General features: G+C 50.8%; 11 protein-coding genes across 11 annotated transcripts; 7 read left to right on the plus strand and 4 right to left on the minus strand.

The window, feature by feature from the left end:
- Positions 1-256: 256 nt before the first annotated feature.
- Positions 257-2,043, plus strand: SPSK_01609 (uncharacterized protein; the record flags this gene model as incomplete). The annotated part of the gene is made up of 5 exons (XM_016728518.1): positions 257-268; positions 325-649; positions 707-1,545; positions 1,613-1,720; positions 1,786-2,043. The coding sequence occupies 5 exons, from the start codon at positions 257-259 to the stop codon at positions 2,041-2,043; spliced, it is 1,542 nt and encodes a 513-aa protein (XP_016590288.1).
- Positions 2,044-2,161: 118 nt separating this feature from the next.
- Positions 2,162-3,697, plus strand: SPSK_01687 (uncharacterized protein; the record flags this gene model as incomplete). Its single annotated transcript, XM_016728594.1, has 1 exon — positions 2,162-3,697. The coding sequence occupies one exon, from the start codon at positions 2,162-2,164 to the stop codon at positions 3,695-3,697; it is 1,536 nt and encodes a 511-aa protein (XP_016590289.1).
- Positions 3,698-5,913: 2,216 nt separating this feature from the next.
- SPSK_10418 (3'(2'), 5'-bisphosphate nucleotidase) lies at positions 5,914-6,975 on the plus strand (the record flags this gene model as incomplete). The annotated part of the gene is made up of 1 exon (XM_016736839.1): positions 5,914-6,975. One exon carries the CDS (start codon positions 5,914-5,916, stop codon positions 6,973-6,975), a length of 1,062 nt encoding a protein of 353 aa, XP_016590290.1.
- A 25-nt stretch (positions 6,976-7,000) lies between these two features.
- On the minus strand, positions 7,001-9,004 carry SPSK_01547 (putative C6 finger domain protein; the record flags this gene model as incomplete). The annotated part of the gene is made up of 1 exon (XM_016728456.1): positions 7,001-9,004. The coding sequence occupies one exon, from the start codon at positions 9,002-9,004 to the stop codon at positions 7,001-7,003; it is 2,004 nt and encodes a 667-aa protein (XP_016590291.1).
- A 639-nt stretch (positions 9,005-9,643) lies between these two features.
- On the minus strand, positions 9,644-10,444 carry SPSK_01920 (glycerophosphoryl diester phosphodiesterase; the record flags this gene model as incomplete). Its single annotated transcript, XM_016728819.1, has 1 exon — positions 9,644-10,444. The coding sequence occupies one exon, from the start codon at positions 10,442-10,444 to the stop codon at positions 9,644-9,646; it is 801 nt and encodes a 266-aa protein (XP_016590292.1).
- Positions 10,445-11,119: 675 nt separating this feature from the next.
- Positions 11,120-13,020, plus strand: SPSK_01574 (MFS transporter, SP family, general alpha glucoside:H+ symporter; the record flags this gene model as incomplete). The annotated part of the gene is made up of 5 exons (XM_016728483.1): positions 11,120-11,591; positions 11,669-11,772; positions 11,846-11,934; positions 11,997-12,402; positions 12,478-13,020. 5 exons carry the CDS (start codon positions 11,120-11,122, stop codon positions 13,018-13,020), a joined length of 1,614 nt encoding a protein of 537 aa, XP_016590293.1.
- A 311-nt stretch (positions 13,021-13,331) lies between these two features.
- On the minus strand, positions 13,332-14,721 carry SPSK_01732 (uncharacterized protein; the record flags this gene model as incomplete). Its single annotated transcript, XM_016728638.1, has 2 exons — positions 13,332-14,432; positions 14,500-14,721. The coding sequence occupies 2 exons, from the start codon at positions 14,719-14,721 to the stop codon at positions 13,332-13,334; spliced, it is 1,323 nt and encodes a 440-aa protein (XP_016590294.1).
- A 1,435-nt stretch (positions 14,722-16,156) lies between these two features.
- SPSK_01993 (uncharacterized protein) lies at positions 16,157-16,719 on the plus strand (the record flags this gene model as incomplete). The annotated part of the gene is made up of 2 exons (XM_016728891.1): positions 16,157-16,171; positions 16,225-16,719. The coding sequence occupies 2 exons, from the start codon at positions 16,157-16,159 to the stop codon at positions 16,717-16,719; spliced, it is 510 nt and encodes a 169-aa protein (XP_016590295.1).
- Positions 16,720-16,788: 69 nt separating this feature from the next.
- SPSK_01971 (uncharacterized protein) lies at positions 16,789-17,418 on the plus strand (the record flags this gene model as incomplete). The annotated part of the gene is made up of 1 exon (XM_016728869.1): positions 16,789-17,418. One exon carries the CDS (start codon positions 16,789-16,791, stop codon positions 17,416-17,418), a length of 630 nt encoding a protein of 209 aa, XP_016590296.1.
- A 420-nt stretch (positions 17,419-17,838) lies between these two features.
- On the minus strand, positions 17,839-18,433 carry SPSK_01979 (arsenate reductase (Arc2); the record flags this gene model as incomplete). Its single annotated transcript, XM_016728877.1, has 3 exons — positions 17,839-18,017; positions 18,073-18,187; positions 18,218-18,433. 3 exons carry the CDS (start codon positions 18,431-18,433, stop codon positions 17,839-17,841), a joined length of 510 nt encoding a protein of 169 aa, XP_016590297.1.
- A 500-nt stretch (positions 18,434-18,933) lies between these two features.
- Positions 18,934-20,231, plus strand: SPSK_01762 (arsenite transporter, ACR3 family; the record flags this gene model as incomplete). Its single annotated transcript, XM_016728668.1, has 3 exons — positions 18,934-19,320; positions 19,409-19,495; positions 19,575-20,231. 3 exons carry the CDS (start codon positions 18,934-18,936, stop codon positions 20,229-20,231), a joined length of 1,131 nt encoding a protein of 376 aa, XP_016590298.1.
- Positions 20,232-22,727: the final 2,496 nt, after the last annotated feature.

The raw sequence follows: 22,727 nt of genomic DNA on the forward strand, positions 1-22,727 counted from the left end.
GCTGTTTTTCTGGCTTTTTTTAGTGTTGTTAATTTGAGTCACCATCTCTTCGAGGTACCGACCACTTCAATGGTGGAAGTTGTGTAGGATGTTCATCAATAGTAAGTGCGGGACGGATTCTCACACGGATCAAGCTCACGTGCGGGGAAGCGGGGATCTAGTCATCCAGTCTGGACACTGCTTCACCCAGAAACATGAACATAGAAAAGTGCTTGCGTATTGGCAGGTCAAGGAATAGCTTCATTTATACGCCGTCATGAAAATCCGAGTAAGTCGTTACTCTCAAGCATGGAACGTAGTGTCCAATGTGTTACTGACAAACAGATACCATCCTTCGCTGGGTTGTTGTTTTTCGACCAATGGGGTGCGCCCAACCAACAACATCCCGAGGACGCGCTCTCCGGCATCACACGGGACGACTCTGTGCGCCACGACTTTTTGAGGCCCGCTGTTTCATACCGTCCCCGTCTGCGCTACTGGATCCCAGATGCCTGCGTTGACCTCGACCAGGTTTACGACGACATTTCGCAGGCTGGCTTGCGCGGTGCAGCCGGCGTTGAGCTGCTTGGTTTTTACCTCTACGGCGCGTCGCGGGGTACCTATGTCCCCACTGACTGGAACAAATACGGCTGGGGGACACCTGCCTGGAGTATATTTTAAGAGACTTCCCATGCCCATCGGCGTGCTAGCTGCTGACTCCTGATAGAAAATGTCCTTGACACAGCCATTCAAGCACACGACGACCATGGACTCTTAATGGATTTTGCCATGGGTCCGAACCAAGGCCAAGGCGTACCGGCACACGAGAACGATACCGGTCTCATGTGGGATCTAGTGCCACACTATGTCATCGTGGCCGCCGGCGGCTCATTCCACGGCACTGTGCCCGGCTGGGGGGCAGGCGTGCTGCAGGCAGTCGTCACGGGGCTGATCACCAACACGACGACTGTTTTGGATAGTGCGTCTTTCTCCGCGGATGGGCATACTCAGCCGGTTATCACGCAGCACACGCTGGCGGAGCGCAGTCTCGAAGATATGACGCCGCAGGTCGGCAAAAATGGATGGCTTGATGTCGACTTTACGCCCTCCGGCCCGGCCGACATGAGTCAGCAGCAACACCTCGTATATGCAGTATATCTCATCCGTTCTGGCGCACGCGCCCAACACCCACCGACCGTCGTGGCTGGGCCGCAGACAACACCAACTGACTATGTCCATAACGGGTCGTGGACAGTGGACCACTTCTCGGCGCGCGGTGCCCGCGTCATGACCGACTTTTGGGAGAAGCACCTACTGATCAACGGTACACGCGAGCGGTTGCGGCAGGTGACACGGTGTGCATGGGAGGACAGCATCGAGATCAACCCGAATGTCTATTGGACGCCGAAGCTGCCGACGGCGTTTGCGCAGCGTTGGGGATACTCCATAAACAAGTACTATCCCCTACTCTTTCACGAAAACAGTCTCCTCGACCACTTTAGCGTTTGGTTTGTCACCGACGAGCCAGATGCTGGGCACAGCCATGTCGCTGATTACCGGACAATAGTTAGTGTCTTACTCTCCCTCGTGCGTGTTCCATGCCGAAGGATCCTGTTTGTTCTGACGGAAGTAGCTCACCGAAGGGTACGGAGAGTACCTCGAGGCGCTCCGCACCTGGTCCAGGACGTACTTGAACGTCGACTGGTCTTCTCAAATTGGCTATAACATGGCCGTCGACATGGTACGATACGCCCATCGCAACACCCAGTACCCAGCCCGGTAACAAGAGGAGACTAACTCTCCCAGCAATCATTGATTGGAAAAGCAGACATACCCGAGTGCGAAGATCTCGCATTTGGAAGCAACATTGACGCCTACCGCCAGTTTTCTTCCCCTGCGTACATGTCGGGGAAGAAGATTATATCAGCCGAAGTCGGAGCTGTGCTGGGCCAGGCATACCAGATGACTATGCCGCAGTTGCTGCAACTTATCCATCGGTTGCTTGCAGGTGGCGTCAATGCTGTGGTGCTACACGGCTATCCGTACTCAGGAGAGGCATGTTAAGATCTCTCCAACACCCCGCATCAAGAATTATTTGGTTGACAGGCATTAGCTAATGATTTTTCAGTATCCAAACACAACGTGGCCCGGCTATGCCGCCTTTACGTACGCTTGGTCTGACATGCTCGGCCGCCACCAACCAGCTTGGGACTTCATCCGTGATCACTTTGACTACCTGTCGCGTGCCATGTACATATTGCAGCAGGGTGCCAGCAAGATGGACGTGGCCTTTTACCAGAAGCGCACGACCTACGCGCGGCCTGTAACTGGCTATGAGCCTGAAGATCTCCTCAAGGCGGGATACACATATGGCTACCTTGATCCGGAGACACTACAGGGTCGAGATACTGTGGTGCAAAAAGGTGTTCTGGCTCCCATGAAGCAGGCATATAAGGCACTGATCGTCCGCGGGAGTGACGTATTAACTGTACAAGGCGCCGACATGCTCGCCAAACACGCCCGCTCGGGTCTACGCGTCGTCTTCGCCGGTGAAATCCCGTCATATCTCGGCGGACATCATGACCCAGCCGGACACGCTTATGTCAATCACACGTTGAGGGCACTGCGGCACCTCGACAATGTACACCATGTGCCACGTGAAGATGGCTTGAGCGAAGTGATGGAATCACTCGGCATTATGCCGCGCACCCGGATTCGTGCGTCGGCATTCACAACAAAGTGGTGGCCTATATGGCGAGAGACGGCCGATGGGCACGCACAGTACGCTTTCATCTACCACGATGGCGAAGAGAATAGCGCCGGCACAATCGAGTTCCAATCGACCGGCCGGCCGTATCGCTATGATGCCTGGAGTGGTGCCATCACGCCCATGGGTATCTATAGCCGACAAGGAAGTACTATCACCATTCATCTTACTCTTGGCCCACATCAAGCAGTCTTATTCGGGTTTCACAGCGACGAACAGCACGCATTCCACGCAACGGCCACTTCAGCCGGTGTCTTAGACGTGCGACAGGTGACAGGCGGGCTGCGTGCGATCGTAGGTTCATCTACGTCTGGACATTCTGAGTGGATACGCACGTCCGATGGTGTCATCCACAACGTGCCCGCCGTGTCGGTCGCGCCTTTTTCCCTCGACAACTGGACACTTGTCGTAGAACATTGGGACCCTCCCACGCCGCTGGCCAATGTTTCTGCTGATGCGTCGCGCTGGAACTCGACACACCATCTCGAAAGCCTCGTGTCCTGGCAGCATATCCCCGGTCTGGAGCACGTCTCAGGACGAGGATACTACGAGACCACGTTTCAGTGGCCTCCCGCCAATAGTACAGAGCGGTATTCAAGCGGTGCTTTTCTGTCGCTGGGCATAGTGATTCATACTATGACGGTATCCGTCAACGGTCATGCCCTTGCACCATTCGACATACTGACACACGCGCGGTTAGACATTACTTCTTACCTGGTGGCCGGTGAACGCAACACGGTTCGCGTGGTTGTATCAACCACATTAGCCAACCGCCTGTCTGTCATCTGGGACTCGCTGCGCACCAGCGGAGCCCCGCCCACAGGCCTATTTGGCTCGGACACGAAGCCCCCAGGGAACGCTGAGTACGGTCTTGTGGGTCCGGTCACTGTGATTACGTACCGGAAAGTCGACCTGGCAGAGGACGATGTGACCAAGCAACCGAGTGCGTGAAAGGCAAGCTCAGTTATGATAGCATTTTCATGCAATGTATAAAGTTACTGGCTATGTGACGATGTGTGGTGAAGGTCTGCTCGTCTGGAGTAGTATCATTCCAAGACCGTCTTTGGGGAGTCAGATTCGTTCATGAGATATACTCTCTTGATTCTCGTGATAGCTTTTACCGGGCACAGTAGCCAAAAACGCGTGCGCTCGATAACGACAGCTTACCTTTATGGGATGGTTGCCAGCGGTATCATATTCAGCATCACCGGATCCCGGAAGATATGCTTTGCGTGTGTGCTCGGGCCGATCTCAAACAAGTACCGATTTCGCACCATGGCCACATGAGCGCCAGACGCCGTCTGACCGCTGTGGGTCCGAAAGTGATATTGTGTCATAGAATGGGGTGGAGTCCTGATTGTCCGTAGACGCAATCATTCAAATTGTTTTTAATTCTGAAACGGGAACCTACATAAAATTTCAATTTGATTGCGTAATTTTGAGATTTCAACTTTTAATTCGGATCAAGAAAAAAATACAATATGACATAAAAAGAGAAGCGCATATGTGAAATATATTCCTTTTCTTTTTTTAAAAAAAACGCCAGGTAACATGATTCCCAACAAGAATGTAAAATTACAACACAATTGGACAGCTCGCAGTGTCTCAATGAACGCTTTTTGATATATGTAGTTGGCAAAATTAAACAAAATATGTCAGAAAATTACTTCAGTCATAGAAAAACACGTTTGCGAGTGGGAATAGGAAGTATATGATTGTGCGTTTGTGAGTAGTCGTGTATGTAAAGGAGAACACACTGTTGTAGCCGCCGTATTTGGCGGCCTTCCTAATCGGAAATATGGGGCTGTACGAACGTATCTGGTTACTAAATTGGACCAGTCCTCGCAACTTTTGACGACCACATATAAATACAGCCCTTCTTTTCCGATGTCTCTCTCTTGTACTCTTCACTTCTTTCCCTCTCTTCATTTTCTTCTTCTCGCCGGCATTTTGTAGCAGTGCTTTGATTCTTTTCGTAGGCTCTGTCGCGTGTTAGTGGGTTTGTTGCTGGTGGTGAAACGGTTTGAGGACCCGAGGATTAGTTTGGTGTTACGATTACGGCCTTTACGAGTTTTAAAAGAAGGACTTGAGGCGGTTAGGAACGGTAGGATACGTGGTTAGTACATTAGTATGGATAGTATATAAATATGGATGGTATATTGAAATGGGGTGGGATGCCGTGCCATGCATCTCAACACTCACCTACGACATGGCGAAGCAGATCCATGGCCAAGGCCAGAGCAACCTGCCATTTTCTGCAGGGTGAAATCACTCGTGGATGGAGGGACTCGATGGCTGTTGGCAGAAATTCCGAACGGAAGCTGCTGTCAACTTACCCCTCTCTTTTTCGATGTGAACGTGTTTACATTTCTATTATCTTCCCCTTTCCTTCATTACCATCTATCTTATTTTACGCATGGACTTCTGACCAGAAGCTCACCCCGTCACATGACAGGGCGGCTTACCTGATCTTAAGTCTTACATAATGGCCTGGGCCTCCCGCCCAGACTCAATACCATCCATTCTGATGAGCTAGCCATGCTGGCGTGCTGGTCACGTACTCTGACGTTTCTGACCGCACTGGGTCCTACTTCCAGGCCTCGTGGGGCCATAATCATAACAAGCAAGATTTCGAGTTTGAACGAATCGGACATAGCAGCTCAGATTATTTAATGGTGGAAATCAGAAAGGTAGCCGAGCTCCCGAGGTCGCAACAACTGTCTCTCGCTTCAAGTGGGGCCCCGGATTGAAGTGGACATCGGCTGTAATAGATCAACATGATATACAACATATTTGTGCGACAGCCAAGCGAATAGCTGCATTTGGATCTGTTCATTCGCCGAGTGCTGGGAAAATGCAATTCCTTCTCCTAATAATGTCGCTACTGCGAAGTCTCGAGTCCTGCTCCGTTGTAGTAACCAAACTCTAGCAATAAGCTATGAACTATCCTGCTTCGTATATTCTAAATTTTACGCGAAATGACTCCTTATTTAACCGAGAGTAAGAAGCACAGTTGCCTTTCTCTCTAGCTTAATACGCACACGAACCTCAGCGCATGTCAGCCACACATACTTGGTATTGATTCAACGCGCCGAGTTGCGTTCTGCCAAAGAAATACAACAACCATCTTCTCGACAATGCCATTCGTCAAACTCACCGCCCGAAAGATGGCACCCTACGCAAAAGAGCGGCATGTTGCGGAATTAGCTGTCTTGAGAGCAGCGTTGGTGACAAAACGTATGCAATTTACCGTGAACGAAATCTCAAAATATGACAATTCGCCTGTCACCATTGCCGACTTCGCAGCGCAAGCACTTCTGATCAAAGCGCTCCACGACAGCTTTCCGGACGATAAGTTTTTGGGAGAGGAAAACGCAGCTGTTTTACGAAGCGATGAAGCTCTTAGCAGGGAGATCTACGACTTGGTGCTGTCGGCAGCGGACATTGCAGATCTATCCACCGGAGAAGCAGTGACACTGCCAAAGCCACAATCGGTCGAAGAGATGTGGGATTTGATCGACCTCGGCGGATGCGGAGTTGGAAGCAAGTCTGAGCGATTTTGGGTCATGGACCCTGTTGATGGGACAGCGGCCTTTTTGAAGGGCCAACAATACGCTGTTTCTTTGGCTCTGATCGAAAACGGAAAGGAAGTCGTTGGCGTACTGGGTTGTCCGAACATCAGCGCAGAAATGAGCCAAATTTCCGAGGCAAATGTTGACACGGATGGTTTAGGCATTATGCTCACCGCTGTCCGAAGCTGTGGCGCGACCATTCGGACAATGACGCCCAGCGGGCTGAGGGACGCCATTCCTCTAGACATTTTGACTGCTTCCAGCTTACAGAGGCTACATATCGTGGACTGCGCCGCAGCCACGACCCATCGGCATGATGTAATTGCTCAACTAGCCGACATTTTCCAGGTGGAGTTTCCCTGCACGGAAGTCTGGTCTTCGCATATTCGGTATGCAGCTCTCATAGTTGGCGGTGGCGACGTGCAATTTCTCGTGCCCACCAGTCCCGCAACCAAGATGTATATTTGGGACCACGCGGGTGCCCAGCTGATTTTCACGGAGCTTGGTGGCAAAGTAACGGACCTGGACGGGAAGGAGATGGATTTCGGAGCAGGGAGGGATCTCAGCAAGAATAGAGGTCTCATTGCCGCCAAGAGAGACATCCACCATACCATGCTTACGGAGATGACGCGAATTTTAGAGGAGGCACAAGGGTGAGAATAGTTCCCGTCTTTATTACTTGTTACATAAAAGGGGGAGGAATGTGATAATTCTGATAGCAAAAGTATTTCAACGTTACTCTTCGTTTTTGACTCCTTTGTGCTTCTCCATGCAGCTTAACAAACGATGCGAAAAAAGCCCCTCTGCTGATGGGATTGTTGATCTGTCGGAGTCGGTCCGCCGCCCATGTCGTCTTCTCTTCATCGAAGCTCTCGACGCCATAATAAAACAGCGGCCGAAGGTATCCCGGGTTGAGCCCCTCCTTCTTGTTCAAGACATTCCAGCCACCATCAACAATATCCCGTATATCGTCCATGGCTTGCTTGGCTTTGGGTGATGCAAACAGGGGATCACCAAGAATACGCCCGATGACAACAAACTCGACAAAGTAGCTCGCTAGGCAAACCCCAATGCACGCAACAAGGGGTTGTGCAATCCTGGACGAAAAGTTTCGAGTTATATCGGCAGATTGTAGTCGCAACAAGCTGGGTCGCACATCCCACAGGGAATGCAGGTCTGCTGTCAAACCGGACAGTATTTCTGCTGCTTCTGCCTGGTCTGTGGGAGTGAATCGCGATCTATGGTAGTGAGTTACGTCCGCAACCCGGTTGGAGATTCCCTGGAGTTTCGAGTAAAATTCGAAAACAGGTGCACTGACGCTGACGTATAAAGCGTCTTCGGGAGACATCTTGTCCAGCGCTGGAATATTAGGCACAATGACATTGTCAGATAAAAGATCGAAAATCGGCTCGGGTAACAGTTGTTTACAACCTCCACGCTTGGAAGCCGTATCTAGAAACTGTAACCAGGTACCAATTCGCAAGGATATCGACGATTGGTGGTCTTCTAGCAGCCAAGCCTCTAGTCTTGTCGTGAAATCACCGCGTAATATAGAGACGGTAGGACCATCCTCGTTAGGAAGGGTGAGCTTAAACAAGCAAAGTAGGAAAGCAATAATTAGGATGACATCAAAATCAACCTGGTTGTTGCCGCATGCAGACGGAAAAATGACAAGAACGGTATTGTAGGTAGACATTGCGTATGTGGTAGGTAACCGATGCGTCAAGGCCCTGTACAAAGACTCGACGGCATCGATGGACATACCCACAAGAACCTCCCTTTTACCCAGTTCGGCGATATGAGTTTTGATGGTTGCCCAGTTCATTGTGTCAAAAGGTGAAACAAAAGGGCAGTCCACTTCTTCAATGAAGTAGGAAAATGAAGATTCTGTGGGTCTTGCGGTAGCTGCAGCCTTGTCCACGTCCACAGTCAAGCAGATCAGGTGTGAAGTCTTTCCGTGAAGAGAAGAGAGAGAATCTGTGGGTGAATCTGCCAAATCTCTACTTCCGAGGCAGGAATCGTAAACACCTTGGTAATCGGTAGCGCAGGTCTCAACAGAACCTGAAACACTGTTGTTTTGCTGCATATGTGGTTGAATGCTGGTCCAGATATCCGGCTGATGCACAGGGGACGGGACGACGGCAGGTTGAACGTCTGACTGCAGTTCGCCCGGATTTTGTAGATCATGGGACTGCATCGCCTCACCGGGGATGATAGTTTCCGAAGGTGAAAGAAAGTCGAATGGGTTCCGGATCAAAGAATGCTGCCCGTGGGCAGGTGATTCTTCTTCCTGCTCCGTGTCTGGGGCAGGAACAAGAGGCTCCGAGCCTGTGCCGTTAAGGTCTTGTGGGTGGTCCGTGTCTCTTTGGTTGTTCACCGTAGTTGAGCGTGAAAGCCATTTCCGCGCAGCTGGCGGTTTGTAGATGCAAGTCCTTCTAGACTTGATACAGTTGTCGCAGCTTGGCCGTTGCTCGCCGCATTTCACTTTTCTGGTTCTGCAAACGAGGCAACCAGTACGAACGCGATAATGCCTTTTATTTGGTCCAGAAACGCCGTTTTTGTGCCGTAGATTTGAGGTTCTTTCATTTTCGCCGGGAAGGATAGTCGGACCCAAAGCCACCATGGACTTCGCATGTGACGAAGAATCCGCAGGCGCCGAAGAATGTGATGGCGTTGTTTCGTCCATGGCCGTTGAGGAGCTCATCAGCGGTGCAGTGCCCAGGGGGTAATGATGGCGGTATTTGAATCGATGAAGGTTTTAGATTTAGCTGTAGTTGTCGTGACACCAGTACCCATTTTTGTATTTGGGGGTAGAGGTGAGCATTGGATAGGTAAAGATGCTGGCCGAAATAGACACTCGCGGGCCCCTTTAACGACATCCGGGGCTTAAAAACTAGCGTTAAAACGAATAGGGTGCAGTGCAGCATATAAACTAGGCTTATTTCCGAAGAAGAGGGCCGTGAGGAGGGGAATCTGGATTCATGGCTCGACATTTTATTGGGCCCTAGCGGGTATCCTTTTTACAAACAAATTAGCAGTGTTTTGGGGGTCTATGGGCCTTCCCTCCTACCCAGATGCAGGTTCTCACGTAGCTTTTAGGGGGTTATGTAAGCCTAGCCCGCCAGCCAACGCTGGCGCCTCTGTTTTCCTCCCTCTTCCATTGTTTCTCGAGTACTACGCATTCTCCCACATCATATATCAATCCGCTGTTTTTGACAACTTCCATTCTTAAAAAGGAATGGTGGTGTATTAACGTTTATAATCGAAATCTCTTGCAGCCTCCAGGAAAATCTCTCTCATGTGTGCCCTCTACTTATATCCTTTATCAACGAACCTGATCCATAATCCTCGCCATCTGTGCGACATCATCACTAATTATATGATCTAACCATCCTTCACGGACCCAACTGACGACCTGGGCCTCCACATCTATGCCGTAGGTCTTGAGGCTTTCGAGTAGCTCAGGGCGTGGAACATGTAAGAATACCGCAATTCCATCCTTATGGAGCTGGTGGGCTTCGCCACTTGCGAAATGCTGGATCTCCAGATTCATTGCATCCATGTTGGCTTCCAGTGCAACGGCACCTGGTTCAATTAGTCGGGAATGTGACAGGCCGACTGTAGGAACTTCGGGAATGGCCTCCTTTACAGCTTTGAGCTGAACGAAGTCGAAGGAGGAGAACTGCAATCGATGTGAACAGTTCAATTCGTCAATCATTTCCCTCAGCTTCGAGAAGATGATGTTGTTCTGATCGTAAATCTTGAGCTCGAGTTGGTAGATAATATCAAGTTCTTCCGCCAGATCTAACGCTTCTCTTAACCGAGGAATTCGCTCGCCCGCAAATGCCTCGTCAAACCAGCTACCGGCGTCAAGCTGAGCGATTTCTGAATAGGTCATGTTCCTGACCAGGCCGCGACCGTTGGTTGTTCGGTCTACCGTCTTGTCGTGGATCAGGACCATCTCCCCGTCTTTGGTCAGTGCGAGATCGGTCTCGCAAGTGACACCCTTACCGCCTACGTCGCGTGCCATGCGGAAAGCCGCCAGAGTGTTCTCTGGGGCGGCGGTGCTGTAGCCACGATGCCCAGCGATCCGAGCCGTCTGCGGTGTCATTCTAAGCCGGTTCATCTTTTCTGTTTCCGGTCTGCAATTGGTTGTAAGGGTAAAACGGGGTTGAATTGTAGGGAAAGAATGGAAGCTTTGATGGGGATGCGATAACAATGATTACTCTGAACATAACAGGTCTACACCGTATGACCAAAGCATCAATATATCAGTGGATTTGTGTGAAGTCGTAAACAATGACTGCAGACTTTGTGACTGCTTGCTCTGTTCAGTTTCATCGAACTTAAGGCACTTGTGCCTTAAACCTTCTGTGCTTGCTTCTCGCTTGTAGTGGGTCTTGTCGGCAAATCCTGGCACGCTTTGGTTTAGCACGCCCTTACGTCGTTCGCCTTGAATCACGGTGAGTCGGCACAAGTGGAGACTCTTCGGAAGCAGCGATCCCCGTCATTGGCCAGTCAATTAGTGCTGACAGCCCACGTTCAAATGGTACAACTTGTTAATTATATGCGGCAGTGAATATTTGCAACTGGTGTTGCGAGGCGAAATCTAAACACGTGGATTGTGGCACAAGGAAAGGTTGACATAAAATATGTGCTGAACAGAGATTTGGATGCGATCGGGGAATTATATATTTATATTCCTCCCAGGATATTTACAAAAGACCAACTTGCGACGACAAGCAATTTCTCTCAAGGCTACCATTTTAAAGATCTTCATTTCTGACTCGCGGCATCGAGTATGGATTCGTCCAAAGAGTCAAAGCAAGCGGCGGAAGTCCAGGCCTCCCAAACAGAGTTTCTGACCGACGCTGCTGAGGCCAATGTGTGGGAGCATGAAATGACCATTATGCAAGCTGCCAAACTCTTCCCAAAGGCTGTCGCCTGGAGTCTAGCACTGTCTGCCACTTGTGTTATGGACGGCTATAACTTCCACACCACGTCAAACGCTTATTCTCAGCCAGCATTCCAAAAGGCATATGGCACGCTTCAGGCGAACGGCAAATACGCAATTTCTGCCGCGTGGCAATCGGGACTCAACAATATCTCAACCATAGGAGTGCTGGTCGGCCTATATTTCGCCGGCTTCCTCTCCGATCGGTATGGCTTCCGCAAGACTCTAATGATCGCCATGGTTTCCATTCCCCCACTCGTTTTTATGCAGTTCTTCGCGCCAAATCTTGCAGTACTTATAATTGCGCAGCTGTTAATGTGTAAGTTTCTTTCGACTGATTATTGGCGGCCGATTCGACTATTTGTTGACGTCTTGCGTCTCGCATTGAAAATATAGCCATCCCGCTCGGTGTGTTGGAGACCACCACACTCGCATATGCTGCCGAGGTTGCACCAATGTGTCTGAGGCCATTCTTGACGAGCTTTGTGAGCCAGATGTGGGTAAGTCATGCCAACACTTGCTCTACTTCCTCTCCGTTTTTGGTTTTGAAGGACTGATCTGACACACTGGCAGGTTGTCGGACAAACCTTATGTACCGTCGTGTATCGCGCTTGTCTAGATGCGGAGGCTCCCTGGGCATATCGCATTCCCTACGCTATCCAGTAGGTTTTCAATACTTCACCATTATAACACAGACGCAGAAACACTGACTGGCATTAAACAGATGGCTTTGGCCTATCCCTGCAGTAGTCGCGTTGCTCTTTGCGCCAGAATCGCCTTGGTGGTTTGTACGCCACCATCGACTCGACGAAGCAAAGAAATCTCTGGCGCGACTCTCATCTGCAGAAGCTGCCAACTTCAACATCGACAAGACTGTGGCTCTGATGGTTCTAACAACGGAACATGAACGCATAATCAACTCTAGTACTACGTGGATGGCCTGTTTCAAAGGGCCCGATCTTCGTCGCACTATCCTTGTCATCGCCTTGTACTGTTCGCAAATTATTGGTGGTTCGACGCTGCGCTCCTATGCAACCTACTTTTTTGAACAAGCTGGTTTGGCCGACGACTGGTCCTACAACATGTCCATCATCGTCTACATGCTCAGTCTGGCGGGAACTATTGTGTTGGTAGGTTTTCTTTATAAGCCATCACCACTAGACGCTGGAAATATTTTTTACTAACGTAAGCTCATCATGATACAGTGGTTTGTATTGCCTTACGTTGGTCGGCGAACACTTTTTATCTGGAGTCTGGCTGTGCTCACGGTTATTTATATTGTCATGGGTGGACTTGGGATTCCGCAAGGTGCAAGTAAGAGCTCCTTGTCATGGGGTATCGCAGCTCTTCTCGTCGTCAACGGCTTTATCTGTTATGTCGGTGTCATCCCGATCGTCTTCATCCTTGGCACAGAAATCCCTTCTGCTCTACTGAGAAGCAAGACGCTCGCCATTGGTCGCATCATTTATTCAATCATCAACACTCCTATGAGCATTCTGGGCACATACCAGGTTAGCTCGACAGCCTGGAACTGGGGGGCAAAATCTTCCTTCTTCTGGGGCGGACTCTGTTTCCTGGGCTTGGTGTGCTCTTACTGGTCTATCCCCGAGACCAAGGATAGAACTTTCACGGAGATCGATCAGCTATTTGAGAAAAGGGTTTCAGCTAGAAGATTCCAAGAAACGAAGTTCGAGGCGGCGGGAGTTACTTTGGAAGCCGAGAAAGGCACTGGCAATTCCATTGTCTAATGGGGCCTATGGTGGAAATTGCTGGTGGCAGCCATAATTATGAAATTTGAGATTTCCTGCGAATCTAGTCACGTCTCCTTTTACCAAAAAAAAAAAAAAAAATATCGTTTTCCTTGTTGTAAGCGGTCCTGTGTTCCTCTTCGCATACTTGTCAGTGTCACACACATCTATATATGTGTAATGTCGCATAACAGAAGGGAGACCGTCACGCTCCGGGAGTACTGGTTCCCTCCCAGGACGACGCATCGAACAACAAGAAATAAATGCCCCGCAATCTGCACATAATGTGGTCACACTTTCTTCTCACTCTATTACTGCGGAGCAAAAATAAACCCCAGCTGGTCCATCTCGTCGTCGCTCTGTCCTAGATAGCCTACAATTTGCCATCCGGAAGGTGCCGTGAAAGTAGTACAGTCACTGGTCGAAGTGCCCGCAGTGAGGGTCCTGCCAGCACTCGTGGTCGCCTTGATGTAAAAATTGCGCGTGTGGTTGTCCTTTTGGCCTTGACAGAGTTCGGCGCTTGTCCAGAACTCAGAGGCACCGAGGGACAGCTGCACCTGCGTGCCGCCAGCCCCGCCATGCACAAACGAGGTTCCGTCTGTGAGTGTCAGCCCAACCGAGTCCAGGCGGGACGCGCCACGGAACGTGAGAAGCGACGCTTTCGGCGACGCTTTGCTGCTGAGCGTTGCCAAGTCAGAGAACCAGTTGCCGTGCGGCCCGCCCCAGAAGTCAGACTGGCGAAGCGTGCTGGAGAGCTTCCAATTGAAATCCACCGTGATGGGGTTGTGATCAGAGAGAATGTCGCCGTTTGACTGCACAAATTTGGTGCTTTCGTAGTTAAAGTACGAAGCTGACAGCTGCACAACGGCGCTGCCCCGGTAGAAGACCTTGTCCACAGTCTCGCAGTTGTTGGTGGTACTGGGGTTGTCGCACAGGCTCTCCACTGTGGGCACGACACCGCCGCGCTCCAGCTGCAACCATGCATCGTTGAGGCCATTTTGGCTGATAAAAATGCCAATGTTGTCAGCAGTGCGAGTGTAGCGGCTGTTGGTGTCGCCAAATACAATTACCGCGTTGCCAACACTCCACGTGTCGATGTACGAGGCCACTTGAGCTAGATTGGAGTTTCGCGCGGTCTCATCGGCCGTTTCAGTACCTGCATCGGTATGGACGTTGTACATGTCAATGTACACACCACTGTCGACAACGGTGCGCATGAATGTAAAGCCCTTCGGAGTGAGACAGTCGGAGCCAGACGCATCCGAACAGTCGTTCCATCCGATGCGAGTGAAGTCAATCCAGTTGAAATTCGCCAGCGTGTTCAGCCCAGATCCAATGCCTGCACCACCGGACGTTGCAGTGCGGTACGTGTGGTTGTCTGTGGCATAGATATACGCATGATAATTGAAGTCCTGACCGGCCGCGTTAACAGGAGAACGGGAGTATGAAACAGAGCTGGATCAGCAAGCAAGCACGCACCTCCTGGACGTTGATGACATCATAACCGTACTTGGCAAAATCCGAACCAATGGTGCCGGCATTGGTCGCCTTATCACCGGGGACATCGTTGCTTTGGAGAATCGCAGGCAGGCCGGCAACATTCATGGACAGGATGCTGAAGGATCCACCAGTGGCTGCGGCCGCAAGCTTGACGCCGCCAAAAATGACGAGTGGCACAGCTGAAGCAGAAAGTGAAAACATGATGAATGCAGTATCGCAGGGCAGTGTATGGCAGATCGAGGGCGTGCAAAGTCTGTCCAAGATCATTTACGGCATCGAGTGCCTATGGTACGCGGATAAAGGGCTTCTATTATGTACATCGAAGCTCACGATGCACGTGCGTCGTCGTCATCCCGGCGACTTGACTTACCTGGTTGGGATGTCATTTGCCAAGTCGGTAGTCGAAAAAAGAAGGGAAAGCGAAAATAAGGACGCCGACGTCCCTGCGGCCGGCATTGTTCTCGGGTGTTGTGGAGGCATTTCACGCATTGAACCGTGAATCTTGACACCGCACGTGTAAAAATGATTGACATTGCATGGGTCTGGCGTGCGTTGTGGTGATCTTGTGCATTGATCATCTTACAAGGCAGCATTTCTTCAATTCCGGTGCAACACGGCGCGGCCTTTTAGCTAGCTGGGGGAAGGTCCCGGCTTGGCATCCTGCATCTCACATGTGGTGGCCTGACCTGTGGTGTTCTAAGGCCAATGGTAGCGACACGAGGCCTTGGGTGTTCGGTGCAATACAACGCACATAGTCAGTAGCCAGGAAGCCGGGGTTCTCTTACAGCGTCGGCACACAATGTCATTGACCCCGTGATGGCTTGTTGCTGAATATATGTATTGCTAAGAAAGCGACGTGAAGTACCCATAGTTTGTATCTTAGAAAGCAAACTCCCTGCAGCTTGCGTTTGCAATGAATTCCAAGGTCTTCATTGCAGCCCGGTTGCAGGTAGATATGTTGCCCAACTAAAGTAGTCGCAGGGCATAATTCAAATCAAATACAACGACCTTCGCTCAGACACGAAATAATAACAAGTAGATGCTCTCAATGCTTGTATTTCGATTTGAATTTTGCTATTTGTTGCCAATACAAATCCACATCAGCTATTCACGCCAACTGAATCCCGCCAACGGACGCTAGACTATGGTGGTTTACACCAATGTCCAGTAGCAGCAGAACCGCGTAGTGTAATTACGGAGTAGTCGTACTCCGTTCCGAGCATTGCATTCCCTTGACAGGAGGCAAGTACATTTCCTCACCTTCCTGTCCACCCGCTATTTATGCGTAATTCCCGTCTTGTATTCGCTAGAGTTTACGTATCGACAGGCGCCGAGGGCGCCCCTGTCATATATTCCTTCAGAGTATGCGCCCTTTTGCCGGACATTCTCCGCGGGCGACCTTTTTTACGCGTGATAAAGAACCGAATCCGCCATAATTTGTGCCACATCCGTAAACTGCCCGCCAGTTCTTCTTACAAGGGGTGGAGGGAGAAATCAAAACGAGAGAAAAAGAGGGACAATGACAAAAGGAGCATGGGAAATCTCCTTCTCCCTATAAAGACAAGTTCCCCAGGTCTTGACAATCACTAGAGCTGCTTTCATATGACGGCGATTTCTTAGTTTACGTTACGCCGCGATGGTTGAGAGCGGGGTGACAGGGGATAGCAGTGAGCGACACAGGCCATCCTGGCAACAATCCACCAGCCCAGCGCATTGCCCTTCCAGACGTTTGATCGGCTTCTTTTCCTCGCCCAGGGCGGCCGCACAGTATACTTTGGTGATATTGGGCCACAGTCCACGATTCTGTGTGAATACTTCGTACGCTGTGGTGCCCGGCCGTGTGGTGATGGTGAGAACCCCGCTGAGTACATCCTCTCCATGGTCTCTGGTGACAGTGCAGAGGGCATTGATTTTGTCGAGTGCTGGAACAACAGCCCCGAGCACACAGAGGTGCTGGCCGAGCTAGGCCGTCTGTACCGGCTCGCTGACAGGCCCGACGACGGTGAAAACTTGGCGCAGAAGAACTTAGAGGGCGAGTTTGCACAGCCGTTCTGTGTTCAATTCCGGCACGTTATCGTGCGTGCCTTCCAGCAGTACTACCGCCAGCCCGACTATATTACTCCAAGTTCCTGCTGGGTGTTTGTTGTGACGAGTCTTTTCATTGGTTTCTCCTTTTGGAAAACCAACTTCTCCATGTAGGGCTTCCAAAACTCACTCTTCAGTATCTTCTTGCTCTGTACAATCTTCTCGACTCTCGTCAACCAGATAATGCCAAAATTCGTCGTGCAGAGGTCTCTGTACGAGGTCCGCGAGACGCCGTCCCGGGTCTATTCTTGGCAAGTGTTTGTGCTGTCCCACATCGTCGTTGAGATCCCGTGGCAGATCCTGGTTGGTGTTTGCTGCTATGCATCGTTCTACTATCCCGTTTTCGGTGTCAATACCCCGTCTGGGAGCAAGGGCCTAGTGTTGCTATTCGTCGTCCAGTTTTACGTCTACGCCGCCAGCATGGCCCAGATGGTCATCGCCTCCAATAACGATCCGCTCCTGGGTGCCATTCTCGCCATATTCATGTTCGCTTTGTCTTTTATCTTCAGCGGCGTTCTACAGCCGCCTTCGGCTCTTCCAGGCTTCTGGATCTTCATGTACAACGTGTCGCCATTTACCTACTACGTTGGTGGTATCAGCGGCACTGCACTCCGTGGCCGACAAGTCATTTGTTCACAGGCAGAGCTCAGCGTGTTCAACCCGCCAACAGATTACACTTGTGGCCAGTACATGGGCCCTTACCTGCAGGTGGCTCCTGGAAAGCTCAATAACCCTGATGTTATGTCCGGTTGTGAGTACTGTTCTATATCCTACGCCGACCAAAATCTGTCCGCACGTGAGATATCCTACTGACAGCGCTGGCGCAATTATGGTATCTTTGGGCCTATTTTGCATTTAACGTAATTGGCACCTTTGCAACCTTTTATATATTCCGTGTTAAGAACTGGCAAAAACAGGGGGATTCAAGGGCTTCATGTCCAGTAAGAAAACGAAGCATACCAAGGCAGTGCGAAACAGCGAAAAAGTCGAGAGTGACGCTCCGGTTGGGGTTACTGCGTCGACAAATGCCCCATACACTACCCAGGACGGGACTGTCGGGAACGGGGAAGCAATGTCAAGGACTAGGTAGGACTTGGAGTAGATGTCAAGGGTTATGTTGATTTCTTTGTTTAGACGTTAATTCGCTTTCTTTTCGTTGGCAATTGTTGTCACGTACAGATTTTGTAATCTCACCCCAGTCACGTTTGTGTCGTATGCATTTGTTAATCTCGTCTATGCCTCCCAAGCTGCGGCGTCGTACTCTAGCATCTTATCAGTGAACTGGCTTCCGGCTTTGACCCATCCTTTGATGCCACCCTGCAGCACCAGGCTCTGCATGTCCTTGTCGTTTTGTGCTTTGATGTGGTCCGCAAACCAGCCTCCCGCACGGCAGCCCCGGCCTCTAGATGAGCCTGTTGGTCAGTGGGTAGATACTCAATGACATTTCAGTGGGTAGAACACACATACCACAGTAAAAAATCACCTTGCGGACACCCGCTGCCTTGAACATTTGGTACACCGTAGGAATTATCGGCCATAGGCTTTGTGCAGGCAGGTTGATCGACCCTTCAATCGTACCACCCTACAAAGGACCATGAGTATGGGGATTTACAAACAGCACGTAGATCAGGACAGGACGCTCAGGACACACCTGGTGGTCATTACGACGAAGGTCCACGAGAACGAAATTCTTGCCAGCTACATGCCCCGTATCTTGCAGGAGTGACAAAACCTCATCGCGTGTGAGAAACGCAGGGTCCGCCTTGGGGTCCGGATAGGCTGCATACCAGGGAGCCGCAATATGTTTTTCCTGTGTCGTGAAAGCCATGTTGGTTAAAGTACGACGTAGTATGCGGTTCGTTGATGCTGGTTGAGGACTCTTATGAATGTATGTCGTTTGACGGACCGTGCTGTGGTGGGGCGGGCCGAAGTCTGGAGCTTGTCATTCCCCATTTTTAATTGGCCGTCTGAATCCACTTCCAAAAAACTTCACTGGGTCTACGCACTAACTGGAAAAGCAGAACTTGCCGGCCAGTCATAGATTTGGAGTGGCAATATTCTGTGGTCTTTCTGCTATCGTAGAGAGCTTTCGATTGTTAATAGTACGGGTCAACTTCCTGTTTTTTCTTCTCACAAATATCCTATTTATATTTCTTGTATTCTCGACTTACACCTTATATTTCTAATCACTTTAACTTTCAAAGTTGGAAAATTCTACGTGGACCTTTTTCTCGTATATATTTACTGTCGCCCACGAGAATAGTTATGCATACTTTACAGCACAACACATGCACGTCTGAAAGACAGACCAACAGTATTTCACGCACAATGGAGAAGAGGTCTGGCGACGACAGTGCAGAACGATGGCCCGAGCCAGCGGCCTTTGATGGCCAGCACAGGAGACCTTCACCGGCACCCGTGTCGGCGTTCAAGTCACTGGGATGGCTCGACCGTTTCCTAGCCATCTGGATATTTTTGGCCATGGTCGTCGGAATTCTGCTCGGAAACTTCGTGCCTGACGTTGACGACGTACTAGAGCAGGGGAAGTTCGTTGGCGTGTCCGTCCCCATAGCCGTTGGACTGTTGGTCATGATGTATCCAATTCTATGCAAGGTCCGGTACGAATCACTACTCACCATATTCGCGGACCGAGGCATTTGGCGCCAAATTGGCTTCAGCATTATCGTAAACTGGGTTGTGGCTCCCTTTTTCATGGTGCGTATCGGCATTGCCTTCTAGTCTATCCAATTATCTTTTCCACGCCGGGCATCGATGACGAACGCGACTAACACGCTATCTCCAGCTGGCCCTGTCCTGGGCATTCCTCCCAGACAAGAGCGAGCTTCGCTCAGGGTTGATACTTGTCGGCCTTGGACGCTGCATTGCCATGGTAAGTCTCCCCGCCGGTCGCCGCACAAACCGTGTAGACCGCGCTATTCCTGCTGACACTTGTTTTCCCCTTCCTCCAGGTCCTCGTGTGGACACAGCTTGCCGGTGGCGACTCGGAGTACTGTGCCATCTTGGTGGCTATCAATTCTGTGATGCAGATGGTCCTCTTCGCGCCCATGGCTGTCTTTTTCATCCGCATTATCGGGCACGATACAACCGGTGTGAGCATATCATACGCAGTTGTGGCTGTCAGTGTAGCCGTGTTTTTGGGCATACCACTTGGAGCAGCCATAGTGACCCGCGTGGTGCTGCGCACGTTGGCCGGCCCAGAGTGGTACGAGCGGGTGTTTTTGCGGTTCGCCTCGCCGTGGTCACTCATTGGACTGCTGTATACCATCCTGGTGCTGTTTGCCTCGCAAGGTCACGCGGTTGTGCACCAGGTAGTCAGTGTGCTGCGTATAGCGGCGCCGCTGATTGTGTATTTTGTGGTGATCTTCTCAATGACACTGTGGGTCACGTACCGCCTTGGCTTTGGCTATGCGCTGGCGACGACGCAGAGCTTCACGGCTGCCAGCAACAACTTTGAGCTGGCCATAGCCGTCGCCGTCGCCACCTTCGGTCCGAGAAGTGACCAAGCTCTCGCAGCGACGGTAGGCCCGCTTGTAGAGGTGCCAGTTTTGCTGGGTCTGGTGTACTTGGTGCGCTGGGCGGCTAAACGCTGGAGTTGGAAACAGTAACAACGGCACACAGGAGATGGCCTCAGAAGACAATAATTTAGAACAATGGTCGGAAATCATAGTGGTGAACATTTCTCCGTCGTTATGTCGCGCGGTCAATGATAGTAAACACTTGTGTCGTTTTCACTGAACAGGACCCTGTCGTGCAGCCGAGGGTCGAGCGGGCAAGACTATGGTCGCCGTGGCCATGAAGGTCAGCAACGATAGACGCTGCGACGTCACAGTCCATGAGCGTTCCTGGTGAAGCGGCACGTGACGTGGTACACTGTGACACAGCCGGTGATGCGCTCGCGGAGCTGACAGTGTTACATGGTGTTTCCTGTGGCGCAACGTAGACGGCGGGCATTTTGGCGGCTGGAATCGCTGCGGGGCCGATGCCGGATTTCCGCAGGTAGTCGTCGACCGCGTCGCCAGCCACACCGTGTTCTGCCAAAAGAGCCCGCAGACATCGGTTCTCGGCGGCCACAGTGCGTGCGGCTGACTGCATGTCAAGGGTTGCCTGGACGCCTTGGGTCTCATATTCGCGAAGGCGCTGGCGCATGTCCTCCATGAGTTCTTTCTGGCGAGCCCGTGAACGGCGTTGGTTCTCGCGAAGGAGTGACCTAACCTCGGGCGTTTTGTTGTTCTTGCGGAGTATTAGAATGTGTGTGGGTGATATTCAATGCGAGTCATCTCTCGTACGCACCTTTCTCGGCATCTTTGCAGTTTGTGGCTGTTGTATGGCGAAAAGGGGGTAGAAACGTCTCCGAAGTGATGCTTGAGTGATCAAAAGTCTAGTCTATCCAATTACGATTGACATCACTAGCACCGTTTTGACGCTATCTCCTTTTGGACACCAGCCACAACACACAGCAGTATGTCATAAAACACAGTGACTTGTTTCACACTACTCTTCGCACTGTCCTTCCCTTTAACGCTAGTGCCGACAACTTCCTTTAACGACTTACCCATTTATGGGTGAGATGCCGCACATTCACGAAAAGGCTCGTATACCGCCCGTTTAATTTTTAGTCGTGGAACGTTATATAAAAAACAACGATCAAAACATATCATCGAAAAGCTTAAAAAACGCAAATGTAAAAGATCCGAAGAGAGCTTTCTTTTCTATAAAACGAAAGCACAAAAGGGCGTATAACCTAACAAGGAGGAAAACGAGTGAATTGTGATGAACGAGTTTAAAGGAACTAAACAGGCCAGGTCGGGAGTAAAACTATAGATCCTAGGTCACATGGCCATGGTCTAACATGTATCAATTCAGGGACTTCTCTCTGCTCCATTTTGGAGCCCTCCTCTTTTCAACAGGACATCGTATTCGGTAATAATCCACCGTGATTTCAAACTCAATGTCCGAATATGATACGTAAGCACACCTTCCGTTGGTCCTCTAGTGTGGCTTTTGTGGTTATACGATTATCGCCACGAGAGGATCTCCCTTCTCTTATTTGATATTTTCTTCCTGTATGTAAACTGCCCAAGAATCTTGCACTCCTTGCTTGGACTGTCCAAACTGAGTTTATAACGTAGAGTCCTCACTCTCTAGCCCGTGTTTGAGTCTCCGGTGACGTCGATGCCACTGTCCTTTTCATCGTCTATATGGCTCTCGACATACATACAGCATAGTGCTATCTCGATATCCCAGCGCTCCTGTTCCCAAGTAGCGACCGGGGGCATCGCCGTCGCTACCGCTTTTTCCCAGTGCTCGAATGCGCCAGGTTCTCGGACCGAGGCTTCTTCTCGCTCTGCGTTGGCGCCGTACTCATTCTAGCGGAAAAACACGTAGCACACATCCTCAGCATGATGAGTGCAGTCGGCAGTAGTTGTGTGTACCTCCTGGCCATTGTCAACCCAGGCAAATGCTCTAAGAGGCTTGAACGGCGGACGATAGATATCAATGCAGCCCTAGCAGCCATTCGCTTCGACTTTCGGCGCAAGTCGAGCCCTCTTTTGCGGGGGGATTTTATTGTGGGGCCCTGTTTTTCGCCGAAAGTCTGTCCTGCGCTCGTCCACCAAGACCTTGGCGGATTCCGGCGCTCGTCTACCCCAACCCCAAACCGTTAAGGGGGGGGGGCCGTGCGCCTTTAATAAGGCCAGTCAGGCCAGTCAGGCCAGACAGGGTTAGCTAGGCCAGACAGGGCCAACCAGGCCAGCCAGGGTTAACCAGACCAAACAAGGCCAACCAAACCAGACAGGGCCAGTCAAACTAGACAGGGCTAACCAGACTAGACAGGGCCAACCAGACTAGACAGGGCCAACCAAACCAAACAAGGCCAGACAGGACTAACCAGACCAGACAGGGCCAACCAGACTAGACAGGACCAACCAGACCAGACAGGGTCAACCAAAACAGACTACCACTACAAGACAAACCGGATGAGAATTTTTTTATTAGTAGACAGGGGTCTGTCGGATTTACATGTACCCCACAAAACGGGGGGTCCATTCTAATCTGATTTAATTAAATCGGATAAGAAATACAGCGACGACGAGACGTCGTAC

Source organism: Sporothrix schenckii (assembly GCF_000961545.1).
Source record: "Sporothrix schenckii 1099-18 chromosome Unknown Cont42, whole genome shotgun sequence".
Classification (NCBI taxonomy): domain Eukaryota; kingdom Fungi; phylum Ascomycota; class Sordariomycetes; order Ophiostomatales; family Ophiostomataceae; genus Sporothrix; species Sporothrix schenckii.